The sequence below is a fragment of the Rhyacophila brunnea genome, unplaced genomic scaffold (assembly GCF_057557595.1).
Source record: "Rhyacophila brunnea isolate RB1 unplaced genomic scaffold, BYU_Rbru_1.0 scaffold_145, whole genome shotgun sequence".
In the NCBI taxonomy this organism is placed as follows: Eukaryota; Metazoa; Arthropoda; class Insecta; order Trichoptera; family Rhyacophilidae; genus Rhyacophila; species Rhyacophila brunnea.
The window spans coordinates 564,820-585,613 of record NW_028232801.1 but is presented as its reverse complement, the minus strand read 5'-3'; the positions used below and the strand labels follow the sequence as shown (position 1 = coordinate 585,613).

The window sequence follows — 20,794 nt, the reverse complement described above, 5'->3', positions numbered from 1 at the left end:
TTAAGGAGTCTCTTTGTCCCATGTCAAAAATATTAACATTGATCCAAATGATTCCAAATAGTCATCTAAGGAGAACCGTATATGAAATATTTACAGAATATAGTTTGAAAATAGAACATCCATTGCAACTTCTAATAAATACATATGCTATGTACACCAAAAACGATGGAGAGCTTTCAAGAATTTGGAGTTTAAAAAGATTCGAAGCAACGAAATCTTTTTTTGAAGATATGTCCAATACTATGCCATACCATTCCAGGATTTTCAACAACTTAGATTGTTTTGATAGGCTCGATGAGATGTTCAGAGGGGCGGTATTGGTGAAGGAGTGCTTTGTTGAAAGCGAGTTTGTATATTTTTCTCTTGGAATTTACTATTTTTTAAAAAACAACTATAAGGAATCTCTCAAAGCCTTTACCAAATGCATTCAAATACAGCCATACTTCGGCCTAGGGCATTTATACCTTGGAATTGTCCAATCTTGTCTTTTGGAAGTGGAGTCTGCGATGACTAATTTATCCAAGGCATATCTAATAATGGAAGAATCGTATTTACCTTCCTATAGTCTGGCTTATGAATTTCAGAAATTGAATAATCCAACTAAATCGAATTTCTTCTACAAAAGTGCCATAAGAAAGGAGTCTTTTAAGAAATTTGTAAGAAAGGAAGTGTTTGATATTAAATCCGATGCTCCAGAGAAGTTGTCTGATGATAATATAAACTGTCATGAATCCTTTTATAAATTTCGGACATTGAGTCATTTCCAGATGAATAAGTGGAAAACCTCTATGCCATATAGAATTTTATGTAGTTACATATATTCACTTATCTACAATGAATCTTATGATTTAGCCCTTTCTTTACTTTCAACATATGGAATAGAAAATTTACTTTTAGTGTACTGCCATCTATTTATGGGAAATGTTGAAGGAGCCAAGGAAGTAATTTTCAAAATTGATAATGAAACAGTTTCGTCAGAATGGAATGGTGGTACGATGCTGAAAAAAACAGATGAGGGTGTATTGTCTCCAACTTCAAGCGGTGGCATTAGTATGACTGATAAGACAAGCGTTAACATGGAAGGCAAAGATGATGAAATGTTTTTTGCCACACGTGGATATATCTATCATCTAAGTGATAATTTTGATGAGGCAATACTTAACTATAGAAAAAGCATTTCAGTTAAACGAAAGAGAGTTGTAGTGGAGCTTTTTGATATGGCAATGGAAAATAGAATGGGTGAGAAAAACAGAGCTTTCGAGTATGCAAACTGTTTGTTTGATTGTCTAGTATACAGTGAAAGATTAAAATGCCTCATTGAATGAAGGTAAAAGTTATATACAGTCGCATTTTACAAAAATACAGTATTAAGTGAATAAATTAAACCGTGTAAACCCCAGCTATCCTTATTTCGAGAGAAATGAATAGTCAAGCATACCAACAGTATCCTTACAAACCATATGATTATTAGCACTGCCAACTGGATATAGAAAAAATGTCTTTTTATAAAATAAGTTATAAGTTTATTTATCTAGTCTTTCATCATACTCTAACACCGATATCTTTGTCTTTCTGGTTTTGATATATTTCTTCTTTTCCTTCATTCTTTCCAATAGCTTGCTTTCGATCTCCTCAAAGCACTTCTTACCAAAATCTCCGCTTTTGTATTCGCTATTTAAATCTACCTTTGCACAAAGTGCTATCTTATTGGCCAACATTCTTGCTATTTTTCCCTTCTTAACAGCCTTAGAAATCAAATAAGAGTTGAAAATATAGCCATACTTTGGGGTGTTACAACATTGTCTGGTATCGCCATTGTCGCATTGCAACATTGATTCTGAGTATGCCTTTTCAGAGCCTAGTATTTGAATCGTACTGGCTGGCTTTTGACTTAACTTTGATAACGAGCCCACTTTTCTAATGATTTTGGTTAAAATGACTTCATTGACCAACTTCGATAAGTTTGGCATATTTGATTCCACAGAGCCTTTTAATAGTTTGCTTAAATAGTCTTTATGCAGCATAGACTTTAAAATATCGTTGGCATCTATAATGATTGTTTGTAAGTCATCCTTAGAAAGATGTGATCCCATGGAGTTTTTACTAAGAAAAATCAGGGTGTTGTTGTCAATAACGATATCCCTTGCGTGTTCACCGTTCATAGATGTATTGCAATCATCGCTGTTGTTTTTATCGTATTCCGTGGCATATTCGTCCCTGCTTTTCACTCTTATTATTGTCTCCAAATATTTTTTATTATCTTCTATCTTGTTGAGTTCTGGGAAATGTAAAGAATACCACTCTCTAATACGCATAATTCTATTGTTAATACTGGTTTCCATGGACTCGATGGAATTTAAGAGTGAAATGCCATCGAAGGAACCAATTGCTTTATTGACATGGTCAATATGGTTATTATCGCCCTGGTTTATGAGTCTTTTGCTTAATAGTATAGTCATCATATTATAAATGTTCTTGTTTATTCCAAAATACTTAAAGGTATTTCTTTTAACACCTTTGAATATCCCCACGTTGTAAATGACTTTTATACCCAGCAATGTGTGTAAACTATTGACGTAATTTGGATTATTGACACAGATGGACTCAGAGATATTTTTGGTAAGAAATGCTAGGAAGCTCTTAAAATCCACCGATAACGGATGACTATTGTTGACTAGACTACTGTTGATTGGGTCATTTTCCATACTACTGTATATGAAATGGGCCATTTCTGGTGAAGCAAACATAAATCTATCTATTACTATATGATTTAAATTAAGAATGGCCACTCCCACAGGAGATTCTAACAGAAGAAGCATGGGTGGAAAAAATAATATCTTAGAAAGCATCTTATAGTAAAATAAATGAAATTATTCACATAAGCGTTATGGGTAGCAATATAGCTGCAAAATGGTATGGATGTTCAGCTAAAGATTTACTATGATTACAGGATAGATTACTATTTTGAAATGGAAGAATAGTTGCATATTATGTGGCAAGAATATCCCTAATATCAATGAACATATACATAGTTTATTGTTCAATATGTCTTTAGGTTCTTCCAACCAAACTCGCTCTCTTACCCCATATGGTTTACTTTTCTATTTTTATGTTACCCTTAATGCTCCTGCTGATTTCCTTCTTATTTGTTTATTCAAGTACCAACTTGGACAAGGCCATTCATCCTTCTCAGCATATCACTTTCTTCTCTCATGTAGACCAGGATACCGAGCAATTCACAGCAATCATTAGAAATATTTCCAAAATGGATGGATTAAGATATTTGGTAACTTTACCCAATGGTGTAAATAAGACAAAATATAGTGCATATAAGAAGAAATCTAGTAATAAGAAAAAGGATAACAAGAAGAAAATTCCGAATTCTTCTTCTGAGAATATTAATGAGGATGAAAATGATGACTCCATCAGCAATTCCGAGTTTTCTTCTGATGATGATATTGGACTACCTATTCCTGCCAATAGTCCTCCCATCAGAAACACCTACAAGGAGAAAGGGCTATATATAATTCAACTAACCAATACCTCCAATAGAGATATTTCATTTAATATCACTACTTACCTTTCAAAGAAGGTTAATGATACGAATAAGGAAATTGTGGAGCTTAGGAATATGCTACAAAGACTTAGAGATGGCATGGATCAATTAAAGGCAGAAAATTCGCTAATGAGCCGATTGGGGCATCAGATGTCTCAGGAAGCAAAGAAGATCAAAAGAATGGTAAATCTATTGGTGTTATTCCCAATCCTAACAATGGCAATAGGTTGGTTCAAGCACATATTATCTAGACAGATGGTAAAACCAAAAGGAAAGAAATTTAAGGGACTATTTTGAATAAATCAACAGAGTAGTAAAGGAATTCAATCTGGCATGAGGGCAAGCTATTTGGGATGTGATGTGGATAGGAATTACATTCTTCAAAGCCAGTCACATGTGGCCAAATATTACTGTATCATTCATACCATTAAGCTTGTTTCTCTAAGCTTATTTATTTACTCTTTTTTATGTTTCTTAAATTTCATCGGATTCTGTCTAAAATGTGCCCATCCAGGTATTGTCAATATTGCGCACATAGTTGCAGTAAATATCCCACTGAACAGAGTGTATTTGAGATTTTGGAACAACAATCCCAAAATAAAGGAAACAAAATACCCAACAACAAATATCATGATTGTAAGACGTTTGGCATAAATTTGACCAGTATAATCGATTTCAGGATCTAGTAATTTAAAAACATTATACAGCATACGGGGGTGAAAAAAGATTGCACATAAGTAAATGTAAAAATCAGTGAGTACACTGAGTGGAACTTAAAAGAGATGCAATGCAATTCAAATATGCTTGTGGATGATTATTCTTATATTGTAATTGTATTATTTATTCACTACTCATAAAGCCATCATTCTCTCGGCTTAATCCATAAAGTATAGGAATAGATACTGTTAGAGAAATCGTTATTATCTCCAACCCTCTTGAAACCTTTTCTCTAATTCCTTCTGGAATATAAGAACAAGTTTTTATGGGAATTAACGATATTTGGTCTGAAATACCTATAGCACTTTTAGAGAAGCTCTTAAAGAATGTATTGACAGACTCGCCAATGGGAAAAGAAAATACAGCTTCTCTGATTGAGGAATTAAATAAGTGTGAAAGTCGAGGTGTCGATAGGTTAGTAATATGCGGTAGCCAAGCCACAGAAATATCAGGACCACCAATACTATCTACACCAATGCCTTGACTTGTGTTGGAACTATCGAGATCATCTTCAATACCAAGATCATCTGTGTTGCTGATGTTGGAAATATCTCTATTCTTTCCAGTATTTTCCATTTTTAGGGTCAAAACATTCACTTAGCATTTTACAAACCAATGCTTGTCAAACTATAAAAGATATGTGGACTGTTGCCTCATGGCAAAGAAAGTATGTATTGGCTGATAATGATGTAGGTAGACCGATCAACAGCTGTTCGAGCCTGGACACAGTAGCAACTCCGACTCAGTTCTACCCTACCATATTCCTGCTTATGTATCTCTTTTCTTCTTTTTTAGAAAATTTTTAAATCCCTCATTTTATGCATTTTAAACTTGATTTTGAAGGGAATAGTGAAATCGGTGTCTACGTGTGTCTAACTAACAAATATGCCATTGTTGGTAGGAGTCAGTCCAGCAATGTTATCAATTTTTTAAGAGAGAAAGTAAATTTCCCAGTCGTAGAAACCACTATAAACAATATCATCTCTGTTGGTGCGCAATGTATTGGAAATTCCAATGCACTTATCGTTTCTGGAAACTGCTCGGATCAGGAACTTATGCATATTAGGAATAGCCTGCCGGACAATATTCGTGTAGCTCGAATTCACGACAAACTGAATGCACTTGGAAACAACATTTTGTGTAATGATCATGTGTGCCTTGTCAATCCAGAATTTACAGATGTGGATATTCTTAAGGAGTATTTAAGAGTGCCTGTTTATAAAATGACTCTTGGAACCATTCCACTTGTGGGTGCATATGCCTCGATGAACTCGCAGGGCATGGTGGTGCATCCAGATATTACAGAGTGTGAGCTAAAAGAGCTGTCAGATCTATTAAAGGTGAAGGTAATAGCGTCTACTGTGAATCAGGGAAAGAGGACTGTAGGTAGTGGAATACTGGCTAATGACTTTATGGTGATCACTGGATCATGCTGTACGAACGTAGAAGTCACCATAGCTGAAACAGTATTTGGCATGAAAGAAGAAGGAATAGATGAGCGAATATTGGTTGACGACATAGTATACTGAAAGATATAGTAGGCCAAAAGGTTAACAGAGGAATAAATTAATATAAGATTAGAAAATAGATATGGAACCATCTACTTAACAGCTTGTTGTCTATAATTCAGCCGTATTGTCTGTTAAGTACTTACTTCCTCCTTTTATAAATGGTTTTAAATATTCTAGGGTCTTTTTGTGGTATTTGTTTAAATATTTGATTTCATCTCCATTAAGTAAATTTCTGTTTACTAGGGATATTTGATACGGCAAATATGTCATATTGTATAGATGTCCCAGCTTTACAATAACATCTTCCAAACGAATTCCATATTCTTCGTAGAACCCCGGTTCGATAGAAAAGGATTGATAGTTGAGGATTTTTGAATTAATATCGGTGTTAGAATGAATTGAGTCCAATGAATCGTTAATTAATGAATGCAAAGTATGTTTATCACCTTCATACTCTTCAGATTCATGGTAACTATATATTCTGGGGGGATGTTCATGTGCGTAGATTCCTATTCCATGTCCTGTGGCTGATTGATAGTTGAAACCATACTTAAGCAAATATTTCCGTGCATTTTTATCAATTATTGAACTATTAATTGGTTGGTCATCGGAATTATCTTTGTTCTGGTTTATTAAGTTCGATATGGCCCCCTTTAATACCAATGTATACGAGTCCATATATTTTTCTTGAACTTTTATGTTGATTGTGCGTGTAATGTCTGTTGTACCAAAGATATATTGACTGCCAGAATCGATCAGTAAGATGTCTTCTCTTTGTAGAATACGATTGGAATTTGAGTGGTGCAAATCAGGTGAGTTAATAGAAACTACAGAATCAAAGGAAGGTGAAAGGAAACAAGAATCAAATGGTTTGCTTTTATAAGTGTCGATATCGTTGTTTCTTCCCACCACTAAGTTAGTATTTTTCTTAATATTAATCAATTTGTTCGATATATCAATTTCACTAATACTGATTTCTTTAGCAAAAGATTCTTCTATGAAGTCAAACAACTCAATCAAGGCTATAGAATCATATAAATTTGCCCTGAAGTACCCAATTAATTCTATTTTATTCTTGATTGACTGCAACAATTTGATTTCATCAGTGAAAATCAATTTTTTATTTGCCATTTCTAACAAGTTTCCGATAAATGCACTACATTCTCCACTAATCAGCAGTTCCGAGTAATCCAAGTTTTCCGAAATGAATGATTCAAATGAGGAATAGGGTAAAATCTTAATCAAATTGGAATCTCTAATGTTTTCATTAATATTTGTCTTTAAAGACGATTCATCTAGAAATAGTATCGTCTCTTCATTACTTATTATGCAATATGACCAGAATACCTGATTATTCCTCAGATCTGTCCCCCTTAAATTAAAAATCCATGCTATTGTGTCTAGCTCCGTAAAAATAAATGCCTGGCCATTTTTTAAAAAATTTCTAATCTTATTGATTTTGTCAATTCTATTAGATCCTGATATATTGGTCCGCCTAGATAAAGAATTCGTGGCATTATCTTCATCATGAGCATCTCGTTGAATTCTCTCGAGGATTGGATGGTGTTGTATTATGTGCATATTAATGGGATCGCTTGGATCAAACTCTATCTGTTCTATGTCTATAATTTCATTAAATCGTCTACTGGGTTTTACCTTCCAAATTTGATCAACTAGATCACTTTTCATCTCTACATACTCGATAAAATCATCATTTTTTAATTTTTTATACCTACTGTAAGAAATATATCTCAAATCCAACCCTACTCTAATCTTGTTATTGCTGTTGTATTTATCTGATGCTTCGACATTAAATGCTTTCCTTAAATAACTTTCGATAGATTCCTCATCACTCTTAATTAGTGAATAGTTGGTTAGCTGTTTTTGAGCCATTGAATAGTATCTACCATCGGTTAATAAACCTCCAAAACGATTGTTTATGCTATCTTCTACCTTACTTGTAGACTTTGGTCTGATAGTAATCACTGTTCCAGAGGTTCCCGTAAAATTAGTCAAATATTTTACCCTGTTATCTTCGTTATTTATAAACTCATTTAAGTGGTTGTCATTCATAAATGTTAAATAAGCATCTAGACCACTATCTTCAAAAAGACTAATCAATTTCAGTGCTCTCATAGGAATTTTTATTTAACAAATCGAGTATATTATTTGCTGGGTAAATATTATTGTATGTGATACTTGCATAGCAAGAACAATGTAACATCAAATATCATCCAGATTAGTGATGGTAAATAGGATGTAATATCAAATCCTATTCATGGTTGGTGATGGCAAATAACATTGAATTTTCATTCATTCATCACAATTACATATTAAACTGTGCTAAACATTCAAAACAAAAAACTGAGGAATATAGGCAGAATTGATTGATAATATTATCTTCAAGGAAGTTCATCCCACAACTTTTATTAAATTATTCCATAGGCACTTATTCACTTCATTCTTTGGAATTAAGATATGTGGTGCAACTTTTTTTGATCCACATGCATTGCTAAAAGAATACACAGACTCTATACTATTTATATAGCATATTTCCATCACTGTTACTGATCATTCAATATAATCCATATCTTCTTCAATTTCGAAATTCTCTAGAAATGTTTTTCTTTCTAAATTAAATTTATCACAGACATAGCCCTGGAGAGTAAATATATCGTCCGTAGTTTTATTGATATTCTTTACTAAATTCCTAATATCTCTATTCATCCTACTAAACTCTTCTGGGGAATTAGCAGACATTGCCGTTTTTAGCTCCTCAATTTCACTTACCTTGGCTTTCAATTTCGAGTACTCTTCGAATATCTCCATTCTTTCCCCACAATCTTTCCTGCCATCATTCAGTTTATTATAAAGGTCTGCCATCTTTTCATTTTCTTCTCTGTAACTTTCTATTGCCAAATCAGCTTTCTCCTTCTCACAAAGATAGAAGTGATGCTTGGCATATCTGAATCTCCAGTAGAGATTTGTTGCACCGCATTTTTCAATATTTATTAAATTATCATCAAGGAGCTTTCCCAACAATTCCTTGACTAGCATGGCCGAGAAGTTACAGCTCTTGGGTAATTTCTTTTCTAATTCCTTCAATGTAAATACTTCTGATTCACTTTGAAAGAAATCTATAATTTTAGTTAATTTTTCATCGGTGGAAACTTTTTTGACCATTGAAGGGCTTGGAAGCCAAAAAATAAAAACATAATTCTAGCAATTAGATTAATGTGATTGTAATTACTGTGTATCTTCTGATAGTATGTCGTACTCCAAAGATATATCGTTTGTTGTCTAAGTTGTAGTAAAATAGCATTCAACTAAAATTATCTATGGAGATTTTACAAATTGGTGATGATTAAAATTCAATTCAAAAAATTATTTCGTTCTTATACCTTGTAAAATGGGATATATCATATGTCTCAAATCAAAAACCAAAATTATTTTTAAATTCTCCATAGTAACATATTTATATAAGTGTAGTTTTTTCACTTTTTCTTTTCTTAGTGCAAATCCTCATACAAGCACTTTTTAACTTTGTATTATCCCTTGCAATTGCCTCAATAACTATACATTCATTGATATTCAGTAACGGAATGAAAATAGATAGAATGTTGTCAAGTAGCCTGATATGAACATCAGACTTGAGCCTAGAAAGATTTTGCTCTGTAGTGTGATTCTCCTTCTCACATTCATCATCTATACTATTGGCAGTTTTGCTATTTAAATCACTCAACACATCCTTGATGGTTTTAAACACATACCTTTCGCTCTCCTTCTTGGTTACTCTTTTACAAATATCCTTTGACCAATCTACCAACTGACGAATTGTATAGTAGTTATGAGAAGTATCATTACCATCAATGGTCTTACTCGTGTTTATAATGTAATTCAGAAATCCTACAAACACACCCTTGATATTCTTACAATTATTAATAAAGTAGTTAATCAATTCTGTAGAATTGGAGTATTGATAAATTAAACAAGTCTGATCAATAAATAGGTCTGAATTATTTAGTTTAAATAAACTTGCAACAACAATACCATTAATATTCTCGTTGCTATTGGTCTTTGAACTAAGTGTTATAAAATACTTTTGTGTCAATATTTCCTTGATAAACCTATAAAGTTGGTCATAAATATACTTCATAGCTTTAGGGACTGAGTCGATGATATCATCAGCATTATTCTCAATAACGGCCTCTAATTGTAAAAGATTTTTGTGAAGAAATAAAAGCAATTCAACCAAATGGGCAAAGGTAATATCAATAATGCTATCACTACTGATTGCATTGTTTTCAAACTTCGGCATTATTTCGGAGTATTCACGCTTATACATCTTCCATAATGCTGAGTATATTTTTTCTTCCATATTCGCCTGGTCTCTAAGCTCAACATCAAAATATTTTACAACTAAAGGGGTGTTCTTATACATTAATGGTATAACTGACTCCACGAATGTTGGAGAGGAACTTTGTAGAATTTTCAATAATTTCAGAAAGTTATGAAATACTTTATCCGGCAATTTATAATCAAAGTTTCCAAAAGTATTCAATAGTAGACTACAAATACGATGTAGAGTGTTTAGGGATATTTTCGTCTGTGTATCAGCTTCTGTAGAGCCATTACTAGGACCAACCGCATCTTCCAGCTCTATCTTTTTATTTCTTTTATAATATTCATTCATCACCTCCATGACCTTTTCTATATTCTCTATATTATCTTTTACTATTTCTATTAACTCAATAAATAACTTATCATCTTTCAGCCTATTTGCTTGAACTTTCAAAATGTCAAACATACAGAAATACCCATTGCTACAACATGTGGAATTGCTTCTAATATAGGTCACTATATTTTTAATAAAAGTAGATATATTCCAATTTGGAGCTGAGAAAGGTGACAAAGCAAGATTCATCACTGCATTGGTAGAATAGCTATTGTTTGAGGTAGTGTCGACCAATCCATCTGGTAATTTTCCATGGGCTGATCCATAATTTTTCACATTCGATCTAATCATTTTTTGATAGACATCGTGAATATCTTCTAAATTATGAGCCCCTTCTGGTAGTAGCTCCTTAAAGGCTTTTCTCAACAAGGTCTTATTCTTTACTACTCCAAGTACATCGACAATTTCATTGTTATGAAATATTCTGTTTTTTAGATTGACCAAGATTAACTTTCCACACTCACTGCTTATAGAAGTGTTTTTATCAAATTTAGCAATTTCTAGAAAACGAGACTTGTGGTTCTTGATGAAAGATATACAGAATGATGATCGAGTCGAATTCTTATTGCCCAATATTTGGAGCAGCTTTGTAATAAGAAATTTCCTTACTAAATCACTCCTACTGTTCAAACTGAAGGTGAGATATTTTGAAGAGCTAGTGATAATAGTGTCTGTGGTGTTTAATAAGCTTGCAGACACAAGTATCCTTTCAAATATAAATTCTAATGACATATTCCTTATGAGAACATCGACATCTCGAATTCTTACAGATAAAATGCTATCAAAAATATATGAAATAGTAAGTAAATTACTGTTTGTAGTGTTTCCCTTAGCCTCGTACTTATATAGCAAATATATAGCTGTTTGTCTGTGATGCCTGTTCAAACTGCAGCTCAAATCGATAATTGATTCTATATTGAAATTGTTTACAGAATTAAAAATATGGAGTAGCTTGGATAATGAGTTTGTAGAACAATTGTCCTCTGTGATGGGATTATTGCTATTTGATGCCCTATGCTTTGTGCCAGTGGCATCAAGTGTGTTAATGCTGTTCGTAAATATATCTCTCTTATTTTCTAAAGGAGTGTTCCTTATTAATTCCATAAGTGGCTCTGTACAATCTGACATCTGTTCAAATTGAGAAATTATTGCGGAAGATGAGTGGGTTGAAAGCAGCATGGGCTAAAAATATTTAAAAAGTTTATTCCATCAACATAAAAGATATTTATTGTTAGCACTGGCAATCTATAGTTATTACAGCATTACCTTGTTTTCCTAAGTCTTTTATTGCCTCTAATCAACAAATTTGACGAAAAATATTAATACTGTGGCATATGTATTTTTTAAACACAAATATAATGACAAAATGAAAAACAGTCTTCAAGGTGAGTTTGCTGATTATTTCTTTTAGTTTAAGTGACTAGTGTCTGATTAAATTTTACTTGATGGCATCATAACATACCTCACATAGTCGTGTCATGCTAATCAAATATAATGATTTACAAACTAAATACTTTGAATTCACAACACAGGAATCCAGTAATCATTAAATTTGTTTGAATCAACTTTTCTTTATTTTATAAGCAAGAATATAAACTCAGTATAAAGTAGTTCTAGTAAAAGTGTTGTGGTATTTATCCACACATAATATCAGAGCGAAGATGGCAAGTATAGCAATGATAACAGCAATAACTCCTATTGGAGTACCTTCGCCAGGTGGTAGGGTAGAATGCGTGTCTGAATAGTGGTGAGAAACATGATATTTTGGAGTTTCATCAGAATAATAGTAATTATAGCCATATGGGTACCTTCTATGGTAAGTATGATACTGAGTTGGATGGGTTGTAGTGTATGGTGAGCTGTAATTAACATTTGTGGGCTGTGGGTGTATTAAAATGCTTTTATATTGTCCAGGATAGCCCAGAGGTTTTGTTTGGGATGGATAAACAGGATTATGGGGTGTTCCCAATTTTGGAGGTTGAGAGGGATAAGCACCTGGTCGAGATTGCGATATTCCCCCAGATGGTGTGTAGGAAGAGTTCCTCGGTTGTCCAGGAAATGCATTATATGTTCTAAATGTTGGTATAGAAATCCGGCTACTATTATAGTTAGTTCTTTGGGTTTTAGTATTATATGGTTCAAGCAAATGATTATATTTGTTCTTTGCACACTTAATTGCTTCTTTTATAGGTTTTTCTAAAGTGTCAAACACAACCAAAGTAAAAGGATATGTTAGAACAATTCGAGGCTCTATATTGTCATCGCCTAAAATCAACTCTCTTATTTCTGATTCCTTATTTTTTGTTACTGACTCTTTAATCGGTAAAACTACAATGTCATAATTCTTACTAATCATTTCTTCTGTAATGTCTAAGAAATCAGCATTAAAGCAAACAATCCTGTGATTTAGAAATCCCACTAAATATTTCGTAGCCTCATCTCTAGCTGATTTGTCATAAACGTAAATTCCATCCTTATTACTGTTTGTAATAATTTGACGGCTATTATTTTCAGAGTCCTCTACTCCCTGTAACTCGTTCATTCGATTATATCTAACTAAGGAATATATTTTGTTGTAAAATGGAAGTTTTTTTTCACAGCATTCGCAAATTTGAAATACATCACTGCTTTGTCCTGAGGCATTATACCTTTCTAACTCCTCAGTCATCTTGCAGTATATTTGATATTTTTTATTAGTACTATTTCTATCCATCGAACAAATTTGATCCATTATATTTTTTAGATCACAGTTACACTCTGTATCTCCTTGAATCACTGGATTTAGGTAAAATCGTCTATAGAAATTGTATGAAGGCTCCAAAACTACATCCTGCCCTGTATGCTCTGTACTATATGCTGAGACCACAACACTCATGAATAAATAAAACCAACATATCAATAATTTCATTGAAGAGGGGTTAATTATTCATTTACTATTACGGAATCAATAAGGAGAAAGTAAGTTAGCGGCTACTCAATATAGATTTTTCAGCCTGCCTCTCTGTTCATTATTACTTGTAAATGTCATTACACTACTAAAATAGAAAATTGAAAAATAATTTCAGCACAAAATATTCTAAAATGCTATGTGATGTATTTCACATATATCATATCACAAATGGTCAATTTTGTAACATTGAATTTTCGATTAAGCATAAATTATCTAATGAAAATTGATATATAGGTTTTTATGTCAAACCCAAGATATAGTTGCATATGCTAATAGTTTTGAGTTGTAGGACTTTTAAATATCTTCCCATCACTATACATTTGAATTTGTGTAACCTGCATGCAGTTTTTTTCCTTGAACTAGTCAAATATTTGTTATCACTTCAAGTTAGAAATAACCAATTCAAAAGCTCAAGTTTTTGATATGGAAGTAAGTTATAATTTTAAAACCAGAATAAGAGTTGCCTTTACGATTTGGCATAGATCAAGAATTTTAAATGAATGTAAAATGATATCACAAGCATATAAAGATGTAAAAATTAGTTTAATGTATAGATTGTTGAGCCTTGTTCTTGCGAGAAGTTGATAATGATTTTTACAAAAATGATGTTTTTGTGCAACTTATAAAAAAAGTTAGAATATAGTACATGCACAAAATCGGAGCGTATAGATTGCTTGAAAAGTAAATATTCCAACAGGTGATAAATGGGAACATATTTGAGAAATATTTTTGAATAGTGTGGATATTGGAAATAAGCTTTTCATTCTTTAAGAAAAATTCCAAATAGTCGCTGAGTATAAACTGGGCAATAAAGTATGCAACCGTTACTTCTCTATGCCGATAGGAGATAATATTAGCATAGAAGATATTTACGAATATTATACTTATTAGAATAGGTGAAAACAGTGTATTCCACATTCGAAAGCATTCAATGATACATTGTGGTAGGGTATACCGCCCTAACATCCATAAATCTGGAGTGTTTTGATACTCGGGGTTGAAATTTTGGATATTCTGTGTATGTATTAAACTGTGCGAATTGATCAGCTGATCAGTTTCTATTTGAAAAATATAGAAAATAATTCTTGTTGTAGCAAACTGAGTGGCAAATAGGAATAAAATTAGTCCAAAAATATAGGTACCGGGTGATATCACCACATTAATATAATATCTAAGAAATTGCATGTCTGTGTCCAACAGCACTGAATCATTGTGTAAAATAACATAATAAATCATTACCTTGAAGACAAGGAGATGATGCCTTGCCGATAGTTTCCCCTGGAATATAACCTTAAAGCACAATGCTAAGTATTGGTGTATTAATTTGACAATGTTTGATACCATTCGCACACCCATAGAAATGCTAGAAAATATCACTTGGAAAAATCCATGATTTAATGTAGATTCCTTCTTGGAGGCGAACGAAAATACTTGTTGATGAATCGATTCAATATCATTCAAATTGATAAATGAGTAGCAGAAAAAGAGAAGAAGCGTTAGAAGCAAGTTGCCCTCCATCCAAAGGTCTACTCCCAAATGTGGAAGAAATAACATAAGCTTGTCAAATGACATGTCTCGGCTAATTTTTAATAATATAATTAGGATAATCAATGGTCCCATCCCTCTAAAGATATTGGTCTCGTTTTGATAATTATAGATAAAAAGATAAAATCTTCTTCTTGCCAATAGCAATGCCTGCTTCACATCTATTTTGTAAATGTTCAGATTGAACATACGAAAATACACTGAGGTTTTACTGGATCTCTTTATATCGACCAATTTATCACACTTAAATCGTCTATAATAAACTCTATAGTTGTACATGGGGATTTTACTGATAGTTGCTGCGTAATTGGAATACTTCCTATTCAACAAAGCACATTTATCACAAAATAGTTCTGACAGATTTTTAGTAACTTCTTTTACTTCGTTAAATTCATCTACTGGTTTAGATATCTGATCTACAGGTGGGATATTATTACTCTTCAGTATTTTTTTTCGATATTTCTCATTTAGACTATGGGAAAGGGATTTCATCAATATTGTGTCTTCATCCAACGGGGCTCCTAGTCCGATTTTGTTTAGAAGTCTATAGTAAAAGTATCTTTCAGATGCAACTGCGTCCAAGGTTATAATATTCTCGTTCGATATAATCAATGATCCATTAAAATATTTGTTAGATTTCGAATTCTTTGAGTTTGTTGTTATTAAACACACAATTCCATTTTCATTGACAAATTTATGAAGTCTTCTTAGATATTCCTTTCTTTTTCTGACTGCTATATCAAAATTCTTCAGAAATATAAAGGGTGGCTTCGATAAGACGTTGATAATAAGCTCAAATATTCTTGACTCATCCACAGTTAGGTTTTCCAACGCTTTGTAGCAAAAATCTACATTCCACTCCTTAACAACAGTCTGTGATATCGAGCTATCTATAAAGTTCAATGCATCCAATACAGTTTCGTGACAATCAAAAATAACAAATGGATTCAGTAATAGATGGAACCTATCGCAGTTTATTTTAGTAAAATCCTTAATTGAGGCATGAGAAGTGCAGTATGAATCAATTATGAGATTAATGTCTTTTCTGCGCCTACTATTACTATGGTACTGATCTAAATACTTGTCTTTTATTGTTGAAAATTTACAGCATATCGAATCACTTCTTTGAAGCAAAATTGTTCCTTTAACCACTATTTCTTTTCTCAGCTCTATATTTTTGGAGAAAAGGCATAATACTTCTTCAAGAATAGAATTTGGTGTTGAGATATACAATCCATATATTCCCTTTATATAAAAGTTTAATTCCGAGGCTACTTCTTTTCCATTAATAATCAGTGAAATATTTTCAAAAATAATTTTGGATATTTTGTCTGGATAGTCCATAAGGGCATTTCAATAAAAATTTCTACTAGGGCCTTGGCTAAGAATATATAGTTTAAATTTTACTTGGTATTTCTTGCCAGAATTGGATGGTTGGAACAATATCTCGGAATGAATAGCCAAACTTCGTTGGGTAAATGCATTAAAAGCTGGTTAAACTAATTTATTCGGAATATACTATTGCAATGGGCTACAGGTATAATGAGTTGGCGAAAACAATATCTCTTTTGATCAGATATATCCCCTGTCCAAACATATTCATAAGCTCATTATTTCCAATAACTCCTGCTGCATTGGACAGTTGTCTAAGAAGCTCTTCTAATCTTTTAAATGTTCTAATAATTGATCCTTCGAATGCGTTAGTGCTATTGCATATCTCCACAAATGTATATCCACTCATCCACATCTTGACGACATCCATTAGTTCAAAAGAAAACCTATTGATATAATCGTCTTCTGAAATACTAATTCCACATTCGTTCATTACATCACTAATTTTGTGAACTGACGCTTTAAGGATGTCTATGAGCTTCTTGTTTTCCTCAGACAGCACACCATCATCAGATGGCGATTCTTCACAAATTGTTGTGCTTAGGAGAGCCACCATATCCATAAGAGGAAGTTCACAGAAATCAGATCCAAAAATCATTTCTGTCAACAGCATTTCATCCCCAGAAGATATCTCTGATGCCATCTTCCCCTTCATTAACACAGTAGTTCCTTCTAGATGTCCCAACTTCTTCAAGACATTGATCATTTTCTTGCATTCTGCCATGTGATATACCTCACGAAGGTTGTTGAGATATTCTATCTTTTGTAAAAAGTGAGACTGGCCTATTTCTGCTTTGATTGATTCAATAGCTTCCTTAACAACTGAAACTCCATACTCACTAGATTTGTCGGTCGCACATTCTACCAAGCATGCCCTGGACGGCTTTCCACAAAAAAGACAATTCTCTAAGTCAATTTGTGGAAACTGTGTAAAAATACGATCTTCCAGCTCTGAAATATCTTCATTCAATTCACATGAAAACTCCATCAATTTGAATTTTTTGCTAAATATCCTTAAATCTGGTTTTACTCTTATGTCATACACATTACACACAGTCTCTATATGAAACTCCTTTAGCTCTATATCATTATTTGTCAAAATATGTGCAGTGATGTATTCTGAATCTGCACTTCTAAAACTCCTAATAACTGCATTTCTTATAAAAAGAGGGCATCCATTTCTCGGAATCATTAGATCAACAACTCTTCCCTTCATTTTTATAAAGTCCATGAAAGTAGAAGAAAGTAGTTGATTCCGATGGATGTAAAGATGCTCTCTCTTCTGCAGCCACGTCTTTAGTTGGGTAACCTCCTCATTTGCTCCGAATTTCTTAACCATAGCCATTTCCAATTTCAATTCCTTCTCTTGTGCGATTGCATTCTTATATGCCTGAAAATGGAAGAAGCTTCTGCTTAAAAGATACATGGGATCAAGATCCTCCACTCTCATCAGATTTAGCACCATGTTATACGTCAACCTAAATGCAGAATATAACTTATCAGAATTCGATGAAAACATCTCCTTGACCTGCCTTGTCTCTAATTTGTCAGTAATTAGGCTGATCACAACCCCCTTGTCATCCAATCCTCGTCTTCCCGCTCTTCCACTCATTTGTATATACTCGCCAGATGTTAATATTCTTCTATTTTCTCCATCAAATTTCTTCAGGCTAGTAAATATCACGGTTTTAGCCGGCATATTCAAACCAATGGAAAATGTTTCTGTAGCAAACAGGACCTTGACAAGAGACTCTTGAAACAATATTTCTACAATCTCCTTAATAATCGGTAGTAAACCAGAATGATGAATTCCAACTCCTTTCAGAAGCAGAGGCAGCATATTTTCGATAATTGGAATATTTCTATCCTCTTCCCTTAATGAACTGATAGCGTTGTTAAAAATGGTTATAACTGTCTCCTTTTCATCTTCGTTCAAAAAATCCCTGGTAGTACCCGTACTACTTGAAGTTAAAGAGGTTGCAAACTTTTCACAGTCCTTTCTGGAAAATGAAAATATTACAGCCGGCACATTTATATGCTCAAGAACTTCCCCAATGGATTTTGCCAAATCCTTTCTTGGAATTACAGATTCCATTGACTGCAAAAACTCGTTAGATTTAAATTTCTCGTCCTTGATACAATACAATTTATCTGTTTGAAAATAATGAATCAGAGGAATTATCCTTTTTTCAGTGTAAACCACATGAACTATCTGCGATTGCACATAACAGATCCACTCTGCAAATTCTCTCGCATTCGGAATGGTTGCACTCAGAAATATCATTCTCACATGTCTTGGGAGTAGTATGATGGTCTCCTCCCACACAACTCCCCTACTCTTATCTCTCATATAGTGAATCTCATCAAAAATAATCCAATGAACTTCTCTAATCACTTCTGAGCCCTTGTATAGCATATTTCTTAATATCTCAGTAGTCATCACCAAGCAGGAAGCCTCTGGGTTGAGTGTGACATCCCCAGTCATTAACCCTACATCATTAAATTCCTCCTGCAACTCCCGAAACTTCTGATTACTGAGTGCTTTAATGGGTGATGTATAAACCACCCTCTGATTGTTCTTAATAGCCTGAGCTATTGCATACTCTGCAACAACTGTCTTCCCACAGGACGTGTGTGCACTTACCAAAACTGACTGGTCCTCTTCAATAGCACTAATTGAGAGATTTTGAAATGTATCAAGCTGGAACTTGTATTGCTTAGCAGACAGGCTAGGGATTCGTGGAATAGATTGAACAGTATTGCCCATTTTTAAACTCAAGGTCCCATCCTCGACAATATTGCTGTTGCTGCACATTGTATTAACTTTATCATCGTTGGACTTTTGGCACATTTCCTTGTACATTGGATATGGAATGATTGCTTGATGTTTTGTATTATTTTCAAAAAACTCATCAACCACAATTGTTCTTGGATCTTCCTCTATAAGAGTTGGAATGGCTTGTAATTTAGAAGAATCATCAAAAATTTCAAAAAAATCTGCATCCATAAAGGGCAAGAAAAGTATGGCTCTGTCATAGTATAATCTGAATTTCCCGCAAACCCCCAAGTTAGTTAGAAACTAAACAATTGGTGGTTAAGGCCATATTTAGTAGTGAAGAAAAAACCACAATTAATAGCATTGCATTAGAAGTAGTTTTACTCCTTAATAGTCAACAATAGAAATTAGAGAATGAATATTAATTTTTGATCTTTGTCTTAAATAACATAATTGCTTGGCACAACTACTGCTACTATGGGGCAGTTTTCCATTACCAAAAGATGTTAATAGCCCTGAAATAATACACCCCCATTAAACACTACAGGGTATGCCAGTTAGTATGCTTTTGTTACTTTTCAAATTCTTCAAAGATATTGTGCATTTTTTTACCCATACAATGATTGTTACAATCGCATTAATTTTTGCTACGATAGTCCTTTTTGCAAGTTTTAGAAGATCTACTAACAAATCTATGGAGGAGTTTCCAAATCGTGAATTGGACATTTATTACGAAAATATCGGAAAGGATAGCCGGGAAAAAAAGATCCAGCTATTACGGGGGGCAAAAGTATGTTTAAATAACTGCTGGAACTTGGCAGATGAGTTAGAAACAGCCAGTGGTCTTCATAAATATGCAATAATTTCCGATGCTTACATGAATAGGCTAAAGCATTTTGAAGAAGAACTATCTGTTGAAAAAATAATTATTCAGAGAGAGGCAGAAAGCATTAGCCAAGGGTGGGAACAGACAATATTTGGTGAGGCAACAAAGGTTCCGATTGAAAAAAAGGAAAAGAAGGTTGTTCTACTTGATGAGAAATTGTATTATAAAAAAAAAGAAATACTGCAGAAAGCTCTGTCTGAAAGAATTCTAATGGAATAAATTGAGCCACTAACTGGCAAGGTTATTATAATTTAAGTGTCTTTTTGTTTGTTGTCTTTTTTGGAGCAATTAGGAACTATTTGGCATGTTAACAGATTCTAGAACATTTAATTGGAATGATCTTGGATTAGGTAGAGTTTCTTTATAAGATTTTCCGGGGAAAACTACGGGGTTTGTTTGGTTTTAGTTGCTAAAATCTTGTTTGCTTGTAAAACCAATTTTTATTTAGTTTTACAATTTGTTTGTATGACATTCCAGTGATCTTATAAACGGTTATATGCAAATTACCCTTAATGGTCTCTCGGTTTTCGAATACATCGGCCATTTTCACAATGATAATGTCGGTTTTGGGGAATGGAACACTGTTTATGCCCTTAGCATTTCTCTATATTGGATATATAGGAGGAATGGCTGCAATATCGTTTGTAGGCATAATGACTTTTCTATCCCTGTACGCTCTCTTGTACGTAGCAATGAAGTTAAACCTACAAACAGCTTCTTATCCCA

General features: G+C 33.3%; 2 protein-coding genes and 1 pseudogene across 2 annotated transcripts; 1 reads left to right on the top strand and 2 right to left on the bottom strand.

The window, feature by feature from the left end:
- Nucleotides 1–1,523: 1,523 nt before the first annotated feature.
- LOC147075423 (uncharacterized) lies at nucleotides 1,524–2,315 on the bottom strand. Its single transcript, XM_085942488.1, has one exon. It carries the CDS (start codon nucleotides 2,313–2,315, stop codon nucleotides 1,524–1,526), a length of 792 nt encoding a protein of 263 aa, XP_085798614.1.
- Nucleotides 2,316–5,091: 2,776 nt separating this feature from the next.
- LOC147075422 (uncharacterized) lies at nucleotides 5,092–5,802 on the top strand. The gene has a single exon (XM_085942487.1). It carries the CDS (start codon nucleotides 5,092–5,094, stop codon nucleotides 5,800–5,802), a length of 711 nt encoding a protein of 236 aa, XP_085798613.1.
- Nucleotides 5,803–16,545: 10,743 nt separating this feature from the next.
- Nucleotides 16,546–19,413, bottom strand: LOC147075421 (exosome RNA helicase MTR4 pseudogene; annotated as a pseudogene).
- Between the last annotated feature and the right edge of the window lie 1,381 nt (nucleotides 19,414–20,794).